Source organism: Dermacentor albipictus, unplaced genomic scaffold, assembly GCF_038994185.2.
Source record: "Dermacentor albipictus isolate Rhodes 1998 colony unplaced genomic scaffold, USDA_Dalb.pri_finalv2 scaffold_14, whole genome shotgun sequence".
Lineage (NCBI taxonomy): Eukaryota > Metazoa > Arthropoda > Arachnida > Ixodida > Ixodidae > Dermacentor > Dermacentor albipictus.
In genome coordinates, this window is record NW_027225568.1 from 7,150,781 (window position 1) to 7,170,944 (window position 20,164).

General features: G+C 46.4%; 1 protein-coding gene across 1 annotated transcript in view; it reads right to left on the reverse strand.

Annotated features, from left to right (window-relative positions):
• Positions 1 to 12,876: 12,876 nt before the first annotated feature.
• Positions 12,877 to 20,164, reverse strand: part of LOC139051797 (nose resistant to fluoxetine protein 6-like) — a 76,144-nt gene continuing 68,856 nt past the window's right edge. The window contains exon 17 of the mRNA XM_070528787.1: positions 12,877 to 14,861. Coding sequence (XP_070384888.1) covers positions 14,604 to 14,861 — 258 coding nt within the window. The 3' untranslated portion in view covers positions 12,877 to 14,603. The remainder of the gene's footprint in view (positions 14,862 to 20,164) is intronic.

A 20,164-nucleotide genomic window follows, 5' to 3' on the forward strand; every position in this document is an offset into this window, starting at 1 on the left:
AGCCCGCAGCTCCGAGATAGCGCCGCCGGCAGAGTTCCGAGGCCCGAACCCCGTGACGGTCCTCCGTCCGCACTCAACCACGACGCCTTGTTCGCTGACGCCTCTGTGCTGGCGCAGGTGTAACTTCCCGGCGAAGCTAGACACGACGTGGATGCAGCCTCTCGAACGCCGTCCTGCTGGTCGTGGCTCCGAGGTTGGCGGCTGCAGCTTGAGTTGGCGTGCACCACGCTGTGGAACTCCTTTCAGCGGGCGACGTTTGCGCTTGCCAACGCAGGGCATTTCCGGCACCAGTGGTCCCCGTCTCGCGACGGGACGAGGCCGGAGGCGTTCTGGCCGGAAGTACCAATGCTGAAGACCATGGGGATCTGAAGACCGGTGGGCGCCCCAGGCGTACGGACAATCCCGCTTCACGGCGCTTTGGCCCCGCAGCAAAATGGGTTCTTGCTCAGCGTTATCGCCGCTTAGCATGATGACACGCAGGGGCAGAACATTAAGTGGCAGCACTGGAGATGACGCATCCAGGCACGTGCGGGTGATGGCGATGATGATGCTGGCCTCGTAGTATGGCTCGTACCCACACTGAGGTTTGCTGGAGAATTGCGTGCTTAACCATTTACCGAATGTCTTGAAGTATTACATATTGGATTAACCTTTTAGGCGCCGCACTATGAATCACTAGCCAAAAAACTGAAATTGGTGTTGATAATTTGCATTGGTCTTCTAAATTACCTATGATAAAAAATACAGCCGCATTCACAAAGATTTAGTAGGTTTTTTCGCATGTTCCATTTTTGGAACATTGGCATTTCCCATATGAAAAATACAAACTTCGTCTGGAACAACCTTTATTGACTGTTAAAGGGGAATTGCTTTCTCATGTTAACAGAAGAATAATTGTTAGCGTCATACAAGGCCTTTCAAAAGTATAAATGTTTATAACAATGCTTGCGAAAATTTATTTTTTCGTCCTACTTGCTTCACAACACGTCTGTGAACACTTCACAAGCCATGGTATGCTGCAAAGCACTTCGTGTGTAGGCGCTTTTTGCACTGCTGACACTGGTTCATCGTGTTTTTCTTGCACTCAGCACACCTCCCCTGAGTTGCTGAGATGATGTAGTGGCCATCAGTTTTCCTATCCTCGCGTCTCGGATGAACCCGAGGTCCAGGCCGCACAGTGATTCTCTGCTTGAGGTGCAGCAAGGACATGACGACGTCCCGCCGAAATGCTATGTGTGTCATGGCGGCATCAGTTCCTTTGTGAAGCTCGCAATGAAGGAGCCATCCTGCGACGACAGCCATGTTCAGACCATTGCTGAAAAGGTTCCACCACCATTTTTTGCTTCGAAGTCTTGGCCGATAACTTCCGAGGAGGCGATCGAGAACATCTACTCCCCCCATGCCCTCATTTTATTTTTTTATCAAATATGGTTGAGGAATGTCTACCTTTTTGTTTGCCCGCCGTGAGAAGCGTTTTGCAGTTCCAAGAGGCTCATGGCCGAGGCGGTTTGAAGAAACTGTGACGACTGCATTGTCGTTCCACCTGCATGTGTAGGCCACCCCGTCACATTTGTAGTGGAAAGAACCTCTTTCCTCTCTTCCGACGTCTTTCGAGCTCTTCAGTGGACAACCACCGGTTCTGGCATCTCGTACAGTCCCCGTCTCTCGAATCCCCTGGTTAGCCAGTTTCGTCAGGAGACCGTGTGAAGTGAAAAAGTTGTCAAAGTAGACTTCATGCTGTTCAGGGGCGGGCAGGACAGATGTCATATTGCTAACAACCCTCAGCCCGAGAGGTGCCTTTTCGTCCTTCTCGTTTCTCCCGCAATATATTTCCATTGAATAGGGGTACCCATTCGAAGAGCACATCATCCATATCTTATACCCAAATCGGATAGGTTTACCGCGAATGAACATTTTGCACGAGTGGCGGCCATAATAGGGCACCATTGACTCGTCGATGCTGAGGCTTTCGTGGAAAACCCCAAACTGGCGGAAACATTTGGAGATTTCGTCGTAAAACGGCTGAATCTTGCCCATCTTCTCGCCTTCTTTCAACTGAGTGTTGTCCACTACATGAAAAAACCTTTTTAGCTGCCGGAACCTATTGCGGGCCATCACTGTCGCGACTAAAGGCACACGAAAGTCTTCTGCGGTGCTCCAATACGAGTCCTCAGATGGAACGGAGTGATATCCACTCAACAGTAAGAGGCCGAAAAACTGACCTATATCCGCTCCAGTGACGTCCACCTCCTCCCCCTTTTGGGGTGCGTACCTTGCAGTCAGTTCAGCCAATGAACCAAGATATTCTGGAGAAATAATTTTGCTGAACAGCATAAATGGGCTCATGTCTGCTAGCTCAGGAAATGCCTCTAGCAACAACGGAGGGTTCTCTCTGGGAAGTGCTTTGTCGAACGTAGCATGGTCACCCCATGCTGCGCTAAGGGAGTGCTTCAGGGTTTTTGTTTTTCCAGCCTTGTTTGAAGACTTGCACCCTTTTCCAGCAGTCGACTGCCTCCGCGCTGGTTTCTTTCGTCGTGGCTCAGGACTCGAACATGCAGTAGGCGAATCAACGTCTTCATCGCAGCACTGCATAACTTCAACCTGCCCGCAAACGTCATCGGGAACAACTTCAGAAAAGTCATTTTCGTTCACGTGCTCCTCGTCAGTAATGTTGCCGTCTTCATCAGGCGGCAATTGGCATATAGACGCACTTTCGCGTTCGTCATCGGGAAGGCTGAAGAATAGGTCAATTGCAGCCTCCAGTGTGAGGAACCGTTGAGCCATGACCTACAACGAGAGTGATTGCGTTGAGAAGCATAGAACTGCAATATAAAACTAGCCGTGAAGTCGTTTTCTACTTACATTCACCAGGCTATGCGGCTATGCGCTGCAGTTGAACGCTGGTCCTTCCACGTGCCAAGCCAGAACGCCTTATGTCAAAACAATGCCAAGGAAAGATAGCGTTCAAGTTTGTGCCAAACGACACGTAGAGGGCGCCATCAACATGCCGAAAAAGAAGAAAAACACGGCGAAATGCATGCGCGAGTGTATGCTGCTTTTGACAACATAAAACGCCAATGTTCCAAAAATGGAACATTCGCCTAAAACTCTAAAAACTGAAAACTAGAGTGTCATTATTATTTTTTATTTTCTTGCCCAGTAATACCTAACTATATGTCGATATTTTAGTTCTACTTTGCTCGTTGGAACATTACATTTTTCTTGCGAAATAATTCAACAACCATATGGCGCTGAAGGAACGCAAAATATGCCTGTTTGTGAGCACTTATCAGAACCTTTTAAATAGGTTGACAATCAAAATTTTTATTGCTATGTTTTCTACAAGTATCAGTGTGTATGCGAAAAGAAAAAGAAAAATGTTCGATAGATTGGGAAGAAAATAAAAAAATCAGGTTTCGTATGCTCCATTTTTGGAACATTGGCAAGTAAAAGGTTAAAGCAAGAAAAAAAAGCATACAATAACGAAGGAAGAAAGAACATTAAGAAAGTTATTCGTTTAGTTGATTGTATGACACCGCAAACGGCATGGCTGAAACATATAATTGACGCGTCGAAAGACACTGTTATTTCTGATAAGTTTAGCAATAATTTAGCAAGCAGAAGTTCTAGAAGTCTTGTTGTTAACAATTTCTATCGGCGACAAAAAAAAATGCTGATCTAGGAATTCTGTTTCTTGGCAGTGTATGGACATGGAGGCAATAGTGTGAGACCACTCCTGTGTAAATAAAGGTTTAAATGGGCGAACACGGCATCCTTATCTTGTGATCACTACTTCTGGCTGTCTTGATGGCCACCACTGGATTTTCCACGGAAATTTTAGATGCTGGAATTCTGTCTGTTCTCAATTCAATGACATGTCTACACATTGAACATTTTGGTATATTATTGCTAGTACGGACGCCACTAGTGGATTGGTGTTCCTTCCTTATCGTCTTCTTTGTCTCAAACATATGCACGTGAAATCACAAGACAGAGCTGACCAAGCTGATTTGTGAAAGCGAATTGCGTGGAAATATTTCAAGGAAGCCATCACCAGATGCCGAGGAATAACTGCAGATGCCCTGGATTTTACTAAAGCTAGTAGCAGTGGTCTTCTCTAATGTAGAATTCCAAGCATATTCAATGTTCAGTATGAATTTTTTCACGTTGACAGCTGAGAGCTTATAGTAGAACCCATAGCTCAGCGGCACCTGTGGGAGTGATATTCCGCAAGAGTGCATCTTAACGTACTTAATGGTACTTTAGCGTTTTATTACAGTGTGCACGTGGTGTTCGCAAGCAAATGCAAAAGCTTTGTGCTTTCCGAGTGAGGTGAGAAGTAATTTTCGATTTCAGTGGTATAGCTTGTCAAGATCACAATTTCTTACCCGTTTTCTTCGCTGCCCGTTTCATATCGATATATCTGTCATTTATAACGGGTAAAAACTATGCAGGCAACAATGGGAGTTAATTGGCACGTTGCGTCACGCCTAGTCTAATATTATCTTATTCAGACTTTGACTCAAGTTCACTGCAACATGGTTCGATACTTTCTGACAGTACATGCTATCACGGCAGCACAAGTGTCGGAGGCGATGAATGATGTATAATAAGGTCCTTTGTTTTCGGGTGCTATATTTTTTTTGAAATTCGAGAGTTAAAAATTGGATTTATATTTTAACAGAAAAACCAGGGAGAATTCCGTGTTTTTATTCTGGGAGCCCAAAGTGCTGAATTTCTGTTGTAACTTTCGCAAACGTTTAACACGGGCAAGGGCCTTTCTTTAAGCGCAGTCCTTCTAGTTAAACAAGCGAAATTGATCAGTTGGGTCAAAGTTGGGTCAAAGGCGCAATTATAGGGGCGAAGTTGCGCACAAACCGACGAAAGTAGGAGCATAACCCTATGAAGCTTCGTAACTGCTTTAGAGTCGTCGGTTTGGGGAAGTCGGTCACTGCACGTAGTTTAGCCGGCTCCGGAAGCACGCCGTCCTTTGATAGGATGTGACCGAGAATTGTAAGTTTTCGCGCAGCAAAGCGGCACTTCTTGAGATTTAGTTGCAGCTGAGTGGTCTTCAGACACGTCAGGACATGGTTGAGGCGTTCCAGATGGGTTGCGAAATCTGGCGCAAAGACAACAATGTCGTCGAGGTAGCAGAGCCACATGCGCCACTTCAAACCCGAGTCCACCTTGAGCTCGAAGGTGGCAGGCGCATTGCAGAGGCCGAAGGGCATGATATTGAATTCATATAGACCGTCAGGCGTGACGAAGGCTGTCTTTGAATGGTCGGCCTCTGCTAAAGGCACCTGCCAATACCCGGAACGCAAATATAACGATGAAAAAAACTCGGCACCTTGTAGGCTATCAAAGGCATTGACAATTCTGGGTAACGGGTACACGTCTTTTCGAGTGACCTTGTTTAGGCGCCGCTAATCCACGCAGAAGCGAATTGATCCATCCTTTTTTTTACGAGAACCACAGGTGATGCCCACGGACTTTGGGAAGGGCGAATAACGTCGCGTTTAAGCATATCGTCAACCTGGTCGGTAATAACTTGACGTTCTGCGGTGGAAACATTAAAGGAGTTGTCGCACTGGCGAGTTGGAGCCGGTGTCGATGTAGTGAACAATGGTAGAAGTTCGGCCAAGGGCACGTTGGGCAACATCGAAAGAGTCGCGGAACTGGTAGCGCAGCTGGAGAAGAGAAGAGCGTTAAAATGGTTACAGTCCGTCTGCGATCAACGAATCGAATAGGTCGGCAGCTGGTACATCAGAAGGATTCAGAATCAGGAGGACTGACGACGTCGAGGTCGCATCGAGCTGAATCTTGCAGCATGGAAAAAATTTGGCCGATACCAATGGGTTGCACGCATCGAAGGGATTCACCTTTAAGCACTTGGATGGGATACGGAAGAGGATTTGTGAGGCAGAGAGCGCTTGTTCCATTCCAAATAGAGAGGGTCGAATAAAGCAGAAGTGGCTTCCGACTTAGAAGGAGGCGTGATGGTTCAAAGAATGCAGCTTCATCACATATGCTGTTGCAGAACACGGGGAGCAAAACAGCTGCTGTCAGCGGAATTTCTGTGTCTTCTGTTACGACTAGTTTGTGTGCGGCTTGATGAGCAGGGTTGTAGGACTGGTCACACAACGGGAAGAGCTCTAGTTCAGATCTGGCACAATCAATAACGGCGTGATTATACGATAAAAAGTCCCAGCCAAGTATGATGCCGTGCGAGCAGGATGAAAGGAAGATAAACTCAACTATGTAGTGCTCTTTAGCGATACTAAGTCGAGCAGTGCAGGCAGCTATAGGCCGAACAGGGTCTCCATTCGCTGTACGTAAGGGCATCATCTCAAGAGGCATGGTCACCTTCCGAAGATTGCGGCAAAGTGTGGCGTCTATAACAGAAGCGGCAGCACCGGTATCGACAAGAGCATATGCACGGGTGCCTTCTACAAAAACGTCGACAATATTCGACGGGAAAGCTCAAAGACTTGAGCATTTCGACAGCGCAGTTCTTGTCTCACGAACTGCGGGGGCTAGTTTCCCTCATTTTCAGGGGCTGGTCGACGACGCATGGGCGACAAGGATCGGCGACGGGGTGAAGGTGAGCGACGAGACGTGGGTTGCGGATAGTCACGTGAAGGCGTGCTTGTTTGGGGACCCGGAATTTCATAACGAGAGCGGGGACGATCCATGTAGTTCTGCGAAAGGGCGTCTGAGTATCCTGGCGCGCGACGGCTGCAGAATCGGGCGATATGACCAGGGCCACCGCATGCAAAACAGATCGGCCGGTTGTCGCGCGTTCGCCAGGGATTTGCAGTGATAGGAGCAGCCCATGTCACGGATGGCTGAATCGGGGCTGCAGCATACGACACACCATGGGACGGTGAGGGCTATTGAAGCTGCTGCCGCTTTACTACCTCAGCGTAACTAAGAGGCGCGGCGACAGGTTGCTGCTGAATGGGCACCGGCATGGCCTCGGAAATGTGCTCTTGGATGACGTGCCGAAGCACGGAAGCCAACGGGATTGGTCGCTGCAGTTGCTGCTGTTGTGGCAGCTCCTGACGCTTAGCAAACGGCAGGAGAAACAACTGACGGGCCACCTCCTCACGCACAAATTATTTCATTTGTGCGAGAAGGTATGACTGGTCAGGCACGATGTCCAGTGCAGCGAGTGGTTGACATTACGTGTGAGATGAACGTCGGGTGAGAGCCCGCTGCCTTCTCAATTCGTCATAGCTGTGGCACAGACTTACCACTTCAGACGCTGTGCCAGGAGACTTCGCAAGAAGCATTTGAAAGACATCGTCATGGACACCCCTCATAATATGCTGTATTTTGGCACTTTCGCTCATTGAAGCATCGGCGCACCTGCAGAGATCGATTATGTCCTCAATATAGGCGGTAAAATTTTCGTTTGGTTCCTGTGCCCATGTGCGCAGCCGTTGCTCGGCGCGTAACATTCGCGTGCCAGGGCGACTGAAAACGGCAGATATTGCCTCCTTAAAAGCGGGCAAGTTCTCAAATTCCGATTCGTGGTTCGCATACCAGAGCTTCTCCACGCCAGCCAGGTAAAAGTTCGCGGTGCTCAGCTTAGCAGCGTCATCCCGCTTGTTGGGTCCCCTAACTTTTTCGTAGGCCGACAGCCAGTCCTCGACGTCCTGCTCTTCCGTACCCGAAAATGCCGGAGGGTCTCGCTGGCGAACCGGGCCGGGGCAAACGGCGGCCGGGAGAGATGGCAGCGGTTGGGCAGCGTCAGCTTGCATGGTCGACTGCGACGTACGGGATCGGAGTTCCAGGGTGCGGGCGATGGGCGTACCCAGCACCCCCACCAAAAGTAGCGAGGTTTATTGGACGAGTCCAAGAAACAGCCGGTAGCTCGGAACAGTAGGTCGGGAGAACAAGATGGTGGTATTCGACCGCCGATCTCGTGCCCTCCGCTCTTGATGATGATCGGGATGTCACGATCTTCCTTTCTTCATTACAAGAGGAACATGTAGTGACAAAGAAGCGGTAGCAAATCAAAGGGCGAAGATATGTTAACGATTCCTTGTTTGCATACATTATTATTACATTTGAAGGAAATCATGTCAACAAGAACAAAAAAGCGAGGCGTCCCTTTTTTATTTGTTTGCTGCACCTGTTTAAAACAAAGGCAAAAAATTAGAAATAGTAGCGCACATGGGCATGCTCCGCAGGGTGTAGGATGCTTTTTTTTTTCATCTTTCATTTTGCAAGCCCTTGTTAACGTTCATTAGCATTAGCATTGGCATTACTTGAGATCATCGCCGGTCGCCGATCAGAACACTCCTCACGAAACCTGAAGCCAGGAAGAGGCGGATGAAGGCACGTGGGGTTGCACTATGGCCAACCTTCACGGACGCCGGTCGTGACCTTCGATACCTTGCGCATTTCGATATGCAAGGCTGCGCAGAAACTGAAAAAGGGTTTCGAGTGCTTGAAAAACGGTTTAAAGATTTAAAGGTTATCAAGATTTCACACAAGCACCAGATAAGGAGTTTTTAACATTTAGTACGATCCAAGCGAGATGGAGCTTTAGTGAGCGGGTACTTGGCATTCTAAAAGCCTCAAATTAGGCTTTTTGTGAGAGTACCTCTATGTTTCATCAGTAGCGCGGTCAATACGGTGAGCGGATGTTTTTTTTTTTTTGTCGGATCGTACATTCTTTATTGTGTGGTCCCTTAAAAGCCATATCGACAGTGTTCTACTGCATATTTATTAGGTCGGATGGATAATCATGGTTTCTTGGACGTACCGCAGGACAGCCCACGCAAACGGTAATGATTTCTCTGCTTCTGGAAGTGAAGCTCTTCTTGTAGGAGTTGAGAGACACGCCTTTTGATGTAGGCCTGCACTTCTTCTTTAGGAAACATATAGGAGTGAAAGGTAGCACTTTTGCTTGCTCTTCCCACTGTAAAGAATATTGCAGTAGTTAATTGAAATGGGAGCTCGATCCTTGCACGTATGGGATTTTTCCGTGCGTACAGCTGTCTATCTGCGACAAAACATGCAGACAACGCCTTTAATAAGACTGCTACGGCCATCTTGGCTTTCACCACAGCTGCACCGAGCAGTTTTCTGAGAGCGCACAGCGGCCTATCAGGGCAGCTAAGCCCTCGCAGACCTTTCCGTCTGAAATGTGCATGAAAGCTGTGCAAGACTACACAGTAAAGGATCCAGGTATAATGTTGAGGACTCACCCCTCTGCTCTAGAACGTTCCCTCACTCAATACTCCACTACGACTATACGGATGGATCAATGGATGCATGCATGCTGTGGGCGTCCCCTTTGAAAAGGGGCGGTGGCTTGCCCCACCAAGCTCTGTTTCTTTATTTTTTTTTTGCAGAATGTCTTACCCGTGTCAGTTTTTTAATGCTATCTACTTTCACTATGAATGGTGGTTTATTGGCGTCCCCTTCCAAATAGGGCGGCGATAAATAGCCACCTTGCCTGTTTCAGCTAATCACTTATTGTATTGACATTTATCAATCTAACCTGATGTCTAGGTCTCTTTATAGTTTTATCTTTTCCTTAAAATCTCAACATCAGCCTTGTAATGTCACCTTTTCCTGTAACAAATCCGGTACTATCAATTTCTTCCATGTTTTATTTTTCCCACCAGCACTCTAAATGTCTTTTGTTTGTTTCAACTGCTGACCGGCTAATGCTTTCGTCTTCTTTACATCCCTGAGCTTCTCGTCAATTTTATTTCTCGTAATTTAGTTTTTGCAATTATTGTACACTTTCGGTCTTTGTTTCCATCGTTTACATCCAATTTACTCCCTCTGTTTCTCTCACTTACTTTTTGACGACTACTGGTTGTCTTTCTGCACTTTCAATTACCCTGTACCTGATTGTCAACTTTCTTGGCTTCTTCCTCAATTCTGTGTCCCCGCTTTGAGGTACAGATATTTGTTAACTTTAGCCGCCCGTTTATTTTCATCCATATTCTTGAGTCTTTATTCCAAACTAATTTTGCTTTGCATTTCCCTGAGTTTCAAACAGGCCGACCCCACGTCTCCCTGCATTGTCTCGTTTGTTGTTTTACCATGAGTTCTTGAAGTCAACCGGCCTACCGAACTTTGATCAACTTCCTACACCGACATTATGTCTGATTTTAGATAGCATCACCACCCCTCGACGGAAGGGGTCACTGCGCTTCATGATTATCCACGGCAATTCCTGAAAATTGTAGCCTCTTTATTCGTGGGGAGGCACTATGTTCAAGTCGGTGCAGTGAAGGAAGGCCTTCGAGTCGAGGATCCGTTCAGAATACCAAGGTTAAAATGCTAACGTAAACCTGAAAGAAAGTGTTCCTTCGCTTGTCATATGTTTCAGATGCGAAGCGTGTGTAGTGGCGCGGTGTTCCTTACAAGAAAAATTAAAGCGCCAATTGTCTTTTCAGTTTTTGTGTGCGTATGACGCACTTTCCGCGTTTAACATATATGCAAATTTCCGTATAAGGGCAGTTCTCCACTATACTGTTGTCACAGTACGGCCATCTAAACCAGGAGTTGAACTTCCGACCTTGCAGTTGGCAACTGATAGGTGCGGTGCCACCGCAGTGCTAAAAAATTACATTGTTGTCTCTCTTTTATGTCACTAATTGCGCAGCATTTGTTGAGTCTAAAATATGAAACGACAATCCAGTAATTCGCAATCAGCCAACATGCCCGTTAGTAGCGGCTCTGACTATCGCTTCCAGGGCTAGTTCTAGCACACAGAAACAGATGCCGAAGAAATTTTATGAGAAACTGGTGCCGCAGTACTGCACAGCACGCGTGGTGCGAATAACGTTGGTTGGATCGGCTCCCATTTGCGCGAACAGAAAAGCAAGTAATTTCCTCTGTGCTTTCCGTGGAATAATTCTTGACTTCGTATGATTGTGACCAACAAAGATGAGGCTCCTCAGTTTCCCTTCTTCCATACCAAAGAGTGAGGCAAACGGTAACGTGCATGCGTTCCGTAGTGTCAGCGTGCATGTGAAAACATAGCACACTTTTGCAGTATAGACTGGCTGGTCTAAACATCGCGCGATAAGTAACCGTCATCTATCTAGGAAACGTCAGAAGCGTAGTTTTCCCATCTGAACATGCACAGCCTTTCCATCTGCTCAGTCGCCAAGGCTACGCAGCAGAAAGGACCTGGACAATGGGTCCTTGCTCACCGCATATAGTCAAACGCTTCTACTCCTAAATGGCCTGTATAAGTAAGGATTCATGTCCCGACTGAATTCTAATCTGTCATATGCATTGAAAAGAAAGGTGTACGATCGCTTCATTCTCGCTGCGCTCTGTGCTAGCGTTAACAGCAGTGAAGCATTTCAAGAGCGTGATTATGTCACGAGTGTTACTGTGCTGCTGCAATGCTCCAGGAATCGCTCCATTCAGCCGCTGGTTGTTGTAACAGAGCGGTGGGCGCGATGGCCGACGAATACGTCGCAGTTGACGGCGCCAAGCTGATGCAAATGAAGCTGACGACTGACGTATTTAAAGTGTCCAAAGGTGAAAAGACCACAAATGTCAGCGAATGTAACAGTCACGAACAGCATTTAAAGAAACCAAAAATTTTCATGCCAAGCGAAGCGACAGCGGCATTCAACAATCTGGAGTTCTAAATTGCGCTGCTCATGTGCTTCGCCTCCGACCATACCATCTACCTCGATGCAAAACGGTTGGCTCCAGTCTCACATTCCTTGAGTTTACGTCTGCACAAAGAAAGAAAGAAAAATAACGGCGCGTATCATGAAGGTAATCTTGAATTCTTGTTAAAGGCCCCTTCACCAGGCCCCATAGCGAATTTTATTTATACGCTGGAAGTAGTTACGTGTCCTCTAGGGAGCTTCCGCCAACAAAATTAGTCAAATCGGCTCATTAATAGCTGAGATAGGAATATTTGAGTGCCGCGAACCCATGATTTCAGAAGGCGGGCTCCACTGCCAAGGAAGATGCTCTCTCCACTCGCCCCGTCTAGCCTCCGCAAGCAAAATTCCTTCCCTGCGTTCCCCAAACAGGACCTCGAGGATCGCGTGACGCATACGTCACAGGCCCCGCCTTGAAGTTTTTCCTCCTCACTTCTTTTTTCGGGGCTACACACTTCCGCCGACGGCGTTGCTCAGGCAACGAAAACTCAGGCAGAACAAGCGGATTGCAGAGCATGATCACGCGCTGCAACACGGTAGAAAATGGCATAGTTTCAGTACCTACGCACGTGAGCGCACGACCGTGGGATCAAGCAGACGGAGCGGAAGTACAGCTCTCTTGCTTCGGTGCGAAGTAAAGCAAAAAACACACACACATTCCGTTTGTGCGTGTTATTTCTCTAAACGTCAATTCGTCAATTCAAGCAACACATCGCACAGATAACAGATGTCTTGAATAATTCACGAAGTACTGTGTCACCACGAGCGACATCACACTACGGACACGACTACGTTGCGCAGGGGCACGACTACGTCACCGCCCGGCTTGGAACGCGGCGGCCGCGAGAATGAAAAACGGCATTTGGCTTGAAATTTCATATCTTTGCACGGCGCGCAGCGATGTCATACTTTGCAGACACGATTGTTATCGCGCAATGTATGCTCTGCGCTGGTCAGCTCCAAATGGCCAGACTTGATTTGGGGCCCTTTAAATAAAGGTTTTCTCTTGTTTAACATGCTTAGCCTGCTCAAGTCATGGCAGCACAGTGCGTAATCTTCACAACGAAGTCACCTGTGTAACGATAGTATTCGGAGTTCTCAAGCGCTATGTGATACAGATGTTTGATTGAATTCTCCTTTTGTCCTTGTATCATTACTATATTACAGTGGCGTTGCACATCACAGGCTTGCCGTTAAAAGAATAAAATAGCCATTTCTATTGACAAGAAAATGGTTTATTGTGCTATAATAATTGATGTTTTCACACAACACTTCCTAAAGCATATAAAGAACAAAACCATATTTACATAGAAGACTGGTAACGTTCAACGATGCGCAAGAACTAGGGAGTGCCAACATTCCATGCTCACCTCCATGGTATAAATTTAATATATTATTCCTACCGACCATAGTATAGTGCTTCGTCCGGATGCGTCGACGTCAGCTTTGCATACAGTAAATATTGTTCGTTCTAGCTATTTTTTTCTCGATGTGTGGAGAACGTTGACTTGAAGGTTTCTACAGAGAGTTTCGTCGCTTTTCGTTAAATGAAGGAGAAGAGAAGCTGTAGTGTTTTTATTCGGTGATGGTATCTTCGAATGCCTATATTGAACCACATTTAGGGCTAATGTATGTAACAGATACAATCTGCGTTCTCTCCTATAGGCATAATTATTTTTCCCAACAGAAACAGTTATCACTGAGGGTCATTGTGGCTTGCTCGACCACAGCCAAGCGGGCTGTGGTTGTGCAAGTCTTAATACCGCGACATAAAGCCGCCACAATGTCTTCACCGCAAATCCAAATATTTATGCCGGCTGTTTAATTGCGAAAACATTACTTGTCCACCCGCCTTGGACCTGCCGGCTGAGAGCATTGCACTACCAGCCGAAATTGCTGGCGATCATGCACCTTAACCTAATCAATAATAAAAAGAAAAAAAAGAGTTCATGGACAACATGTGTCCGAGCATCACAGCCGTGAGCCTCACTGCAAAAAATTATGAGGTCTGGTGATGGGGGTCAATGGGCAAACCGGGCACCATTAATGCTATATTCAAATGAGTTACTGGAGTGAAATGGAACTGTAAAACGGGACATCGTTATTTCGGTTATTGTGCCAAAGGTACCCTGTGTAAGAATACCCAATCGCTATGTCAGCTGATTTGCCAACATTGGATTTGGAACTCAACAAGTCGCGCCTCTCCCGCATCGGTTTTTGTTCCCGCAAAAGCTATAAATAATAATGCATAGCGAAACTTGATCACCACAACGCATTTGTCAGAATGCATGCCGAAGTAATGCTATGCGATGGACCGGATGGGTTCTTTGCATAGGGAACGCTCAGGAGGAATGAACAGCTTCGATAGGAAATTTGCGCAGTGTAGTGACCACATATGTTGTCGCACACTCTGGCTAATGCGCCTGACAGCTGCACAAATATGCGAGAAGCAGTAGCAGTACGCACGGTTCCTGCACCGTCCATTGCTTCGTCGCGTCACGTTTTACATGCATGGATTAGCGCCGTTCGTCAATCTCAGTGCACCCACGGCTTCAACTTCTATGCCCACCCGAGATGTGCAAATGCGGCCGGTTCGGCATCAGCTGTCCAGCGGCCATGCCAGCGACAACGATGCGCCTGCTTCTTGTCTGACCACCAGTGGCTCGCAGACGGGTGCCGTTTCGAGCCACCAGGCAACTTGTCCTCAGTTCTTAATTCATTATTTCACAGCCTTTTCTCTAAGGAGGATGGTTCCACCTTCAGAACGCTGTGCTCTTCCACGATTTGGTGTTCATTTAACGCACCTTCACGTTGCCAAATGCCTCTTGCACGATTTAAGGCATTCGCGAGGAAGTCCTTAACGATTTGCGCGCTGGCACTACACACCTCCGCAAAAACAAAGTAAGGTGGCGAAATTTCTTTGCTTCTGACAAAAGGAGTCTATAAGTGGCACCATTGGTCCAGATGGATTGTGCTGGCCTGCGTCGTCTGGTCCTGGGTTACCACTAGGCGTGGACAGATGTATGTGATCACGGTCCTCCTCGTCTTGTGGCCACTGTCCTTGTTCTCCGAGTCGCGCTTCACTCGGCCCGGTACAAACAGCGTTTTCTCGTATATGCTGGTCGGCAACTCGCACACCAGGAACAGGCAGAAGCTCAATATGCACCTCCACACAAAGAGGCTCAGTGCGTTGGACACCTGCGGAAAGCGCGGAGCAAAACGAGGGAGTCGGTCTTTTTATTGAGAGCGCATCTCAGTGGGTGTAGAGAGAAGGTATGTGGTACCACTTTTCTGCACACGTAAAACGACATTTTGTTCTCATTAAACAACGAGCATACAGAAATTGCGGGATACAACGTCCCCTAACGGCACAGAGGGTTACGACGATCGCTGTATTGTAGGGCTCCCAGATTCATTTTGACCAATCGCATTTACGCGATTTATATTTTCTGCCGATCCCAGCATAGTGCAGGATGTACAAGTACTAGGTAGGGTAACGTGCAGTGATCATACGATAGTGGGGCTAGGATTCACCTCAGTTTGAGGTGCGGAAGAGTAAAATTGGTCAAGAAGAAACAGGTGAACTTAGAGGCAGTGAGGGTGAAAGCAGACAAATTAGGGCCGGTGCTTGCAAAAAAACATACAGCCTTAGAACAGAGAGGTGCCGATGACATAGAGGTAATGAATAGAACCATAAATAGGCTGGCTTCAGATGCAGCAATCGAAGTGGGAGGCAATGCACCAAGCCAACCAGTAGGCAAGTTCTCCCAAGTAGCAAAGGACCTAATAAAGAAACGACAAAAAATGAAAGTGTACAACTGAAGAGATAAGATAGAATTCCCGGAGCTGCCAAAACTGAACAACTAGGAGAAAATAAGTAATATTCGAAATTATAACGTGAGAAAGACTGAAAAATCCGTATGAAATGGACGCAGCCTGAAATCAGTAAGAAGGAAACTTGGCATAGGACAAACCAAGGTGTATGCACTGAAAGATAAGCAGGGTAAGATCATCAGCAATCTCAAAGGTATCGTGAAAGCAGCGGAAGAATTGTATACTGACCAATACAGTATCCAGAGGACTCAGGATAACTCCATTCGAAACAGTAATGAACAGGATACGGAAAGTCCTCCTATATCTAACGATGACGTCGGAAGGAGCTTGCAAGACATGAAACGTGGCAGAGCGGCAGGTGAAGATGGAATAACAGTCGATATAATCGAAGATGCAGGAGACATATTACTTGGAAAACTGGCACTTCTTTATACGAAATGTCTATCGACCGCAAACGTCCCAGAAAACTGGAAGAACGCAAGCATTATACTAATCCACAAAAAGGGAGACGTTAAGGAACTTAAAAATTATAGGCCAATTAGTTTACTCCCAATATTATATAAAATATTTACCAAGATAATGTCCAGTAAAATAAGGGCAACGCTGGACTTTACTCAACCAAGGGAACAGGCAAGTTTCAGGAAGGGACACCCTACAATGGATCACATCTATGTTATCAATTAGGTAATCGAGAAATCCGCAGAGTACAATCAGCCTCTATATATGGCCTTTATAGATTGACAAAACGCATTTGATTCAGTAGAGATACCAGCATTCATGGAGGCATTACGTCAATCAAGGAATACAGACCAATCACGTAAGTATCCTGTAAAATATCTACAAAGATTCGACTGCTACGGATATTCTCCGCAAGATATATAAGAAGATACCTATAAATAAATGGGTCAGGCAAGGACACAGATCCTCTCCATTGATACCAACTGCTTGCTTTGTTGAAATATTCAAACTATTCAAATGGGAAGGTTTAGGAGTAAGGCTCGATGGTGAACACCTGAGCAACCTACGGTTTTCCGAATAACATCGTTCTATTCAATAACACTGCAGACATGTTACAACAAGTGATTGAGGACCTTAACAAAGATAGTGTAAGAGTGCGCTTGAGGATTAATATGCAGAAGACAAAGATAATGATGAATAACCGGACAAGGGAACAAGAGTTCAAGATCGCCTGTCAGCCTGTAGAGTCTGTGAAGGAGTACGTTTACCTAGGTCAAAGAATCACAGGGAACCCTGATCATGAGAAGGAAATTCATAGAATAAAAATGGTTCTGATCGCATATGGCAAACTTTGTCAGCGCCTGACTGGAAGCTTATCATTATCATTGAAAAGGAAGGTGCCCAATGAGCGCACTTTACCGGTGCTGACATTTGGGGCAGTGACTTGGAGACTGACAGAGAATCTGGAGAACAAGTTAGGGACCGCACAAAAAGTGCTGCAACAAAGAATGCTAGGCATAACCTTGAGAGACAGAAAGAGAGCGGTTTGGATCAGAGAGAAAGTGGTATAGCCGATATTGTAATTGGCATAAGAGAAAAAAATGGCCCTGGGCAGCTCATGTAACGCGCAAGTTAAATAACCATTGGACAATTAGGGTTACAGAATGGGTACCAAGAGAAGGGAAACGCAGGAGAGGAAGGCAGAAGACCAGGCGGTGCGATGAAATTAGGAAATTGGCCGCTGCTAGTTGGACTCGGTGAGCGCAGGACAGGGTTAATTGATAACATATGCTGCTGCTGCTGCTGATGATGATGATGATGATGATGTATTAATGGTATAAGTCATATTTTGTTATAAACGGATAGAGTGTCGCATGCGTCATGTGGAAGTTCTGGGTTCAGTTTGCAGTGGCAAAAACTTGCCTTTTTTCACTTTAAATTTAATTTTTCATTGCAGTTTCTACATTTCAATATAAGGACAGGTTCCTGTATGCTATTCTTCACTTTAAGGGTCCCTGAAACCATTCGGAGTAATTTTGTAGACCCGTAATTTTGTAGGATACAGCTACAATAAAACGTTAGTGCCATAATTTAAGTGAAGCGTGTCATATTAAGAGAGCTACGAAGAAATACAAGTTACCTTCCACCCTACCGATGCGGTTTCTCCTCAACTTGTTCACCGAGTGATCGGGGCGACGCTCTGCCTTCACTGGATCTGCGTCATGAAATGACGTCATGTTATCTACTTGCGGTTGTCTTGGAGGTAGCGCGCGAAGCCTCTTCAAACTTTTCGTTAGACGCCTGGCTATCGATGTTGCGCGAGTGCTATCCAAACAGCATGTGTTGCAAGCATTCTCTAGAAAAACAATGTGGGCTTGTTGGCATGGCATCTTCACCTTTGTTCGCTAGCGGGAATAAGACTGCACACAAGAACACACACAGCACAGCACCGTATGTGTCCCGTTTGTCGTGTGTCCAGTCATATTCGCGCTAAAGAACTCAGTTCAAGCGAGCGTTCTGCCGCAGTGCCGAGTTTGTCCGGTATTCCTGTAAAAGCAGGAAAGCTGGGCGTTGGGACGGATAGGTAGAGGCGTAAACTAAAGCACGTCCTTATTCCTATCGCTGTGACGTAGGGGCTTTAACGTAAACCTAAGTGGCTTGAGTGGTCTGCACGGTGCATCCACTTGGTGGTGCGGAGCCTAACCAGCCAAACACACTGCTACTAATGCTGCAGCCATATGTAAAACATTTTAAATATTTAAAAAGAGGACGTATTCATGATTATGCTTCTGCAGAAAATTTACACCAGCAGCAAAGTAGCACGCACTTGGTTACTGCTATATTTATGCGCTCTGCATTTGTCTGGTTGAGGTCTGTGCCACCAGGTGGCTGCACCATGCAGGAAATTCCCGTTCGCACCTCAGCTCAACCGGTTAAACGCCCACTCCAATTGCGCTTGCGTTCACACAAATACTGGACACAGTAAAACTCTTTACAGTGGTAGTAATCCTCTGGCGCAAAGTGACACCTACAAACGCATGGAAGCTGGCACCAATCGGATAACGATAGCCTGATGCGATGCAGCTGGGGAGGATCAGGTAACAGCAGATTTGTTGAAGGATGGTGGGCAGATTGTTCTAGAAAAACTCGCCACCCTGTATACCCAATGCCTCATGACTTCGAGCGTATCGGAATCTCGGAAGAACGCTAACATAATCCTAATCCATAATGAAGGGTTGCCAAAGACTTGAAAAACTATAGACCGATCAGCTTACTGTCCGTTGCCTACAAAGTATGTAGTAGGGTAATCGCAAATAGAATCAGGAACACCTTAGACTTCTGTCAACCAAAGGACCAGGCAGGTTTCCGTAAAGGCTACTCAAAGATAGACCATATTCACACTATCAATCAGGCGATCGAGAAATGTGCGGATTATAACCAGCCGTTATATATAGCTTTCATTGATTACGAGAAAGCGTTTGATTCTGTCGAAACCTTAGCAGTCATGGAGGCATTACGTAATCAGGGTGCAGACGAGCTGTATGTAAAAATACTGGAAGATATCTATAGGGGCTCCACAGCCACCGTTGTCCTCCATAAAGAAAGTAAAGAAATCCCAATAAAGAAAGGCGTCAGGCACGGAGATACGATCTCTCCAATGCTATTCACAGCGTGTTTACAGGGGGTATTCAGAGACCTGGATTGGGAACGATTGGGGATAAGAGTTAATGGAGAATACCTTAGTAACTTGCGATTCGCTGATGATATTTCGTTGCTTAGTAACTAAGGGGACCAATTGCAATGCATGCTCACTGACCTGCAGAGGCAAAGCAGAAGAGTGGGTCTAAAAATTAATCTGTAGCCACTCCGCTTGCCTGCTGCCTTGCAGAGGAACACAATGTCGCAGCTTGACATATTGCCGATCGGTATATTTGAAACCCACAAGGCAGCAACGGCGATACATGGTGCTCGCGAAAAGAAATATCGAGGCCAACACTGACCGCATAGCTCACGTGAACACGCAGAATGCAGCAACACAAGCAGACAGCACTTGGTGTGTGTCGGAAGTGCTCCAGTCTAGTGATAAGTGATCGTGGTGTATACTCTTTCTGGCACTGTTTTATAGAAACAACTTCACCAATATTCCATCTATTGCGAACAACATTTGTTCACAATCAAATTGAAAAATGATTGATGGTGCACACTGGGCAGCCAATCGCATAGCTCGCCCAACTGACATCGATTGGGCTAGCTGCGTCAATTGGGAGAGGGCGGCTTAAAACTAAGGGAAGCGGCGCCGCTGCGATCGATAGCAAAGCACATTTCCAAAACCCTGTAATAAATTACGCGCTTTATGTGGAGCACCCTGAAGTGTCACACAACGATCAAAACGGCCTAACCTAATGACTTAGTACAATTGTACAAGATCGTTAAAATTGTTTGAGGGTCCCTTTAAATTTCTGCTTCCTTAAATTCTTGGTTATTGAAACTAAATGGAGACCCTCAGTTCCCCTGATTTATCCGGCTATTACCTGCCCATAAGTAGTCCAAAATCAAGAAAGGGGCTGACAGATGGAATAGCACACTGTGGTATAAAGTTTGTAAACAGGGATAAGGTGCCTCAGACAGGCTGGCCAACGTTTCGATAGCAGGACCTATCTTCGTCAAAGGCGGCCTCGTCATCCTCGGCGTGTTAGTTTTAATGGGTT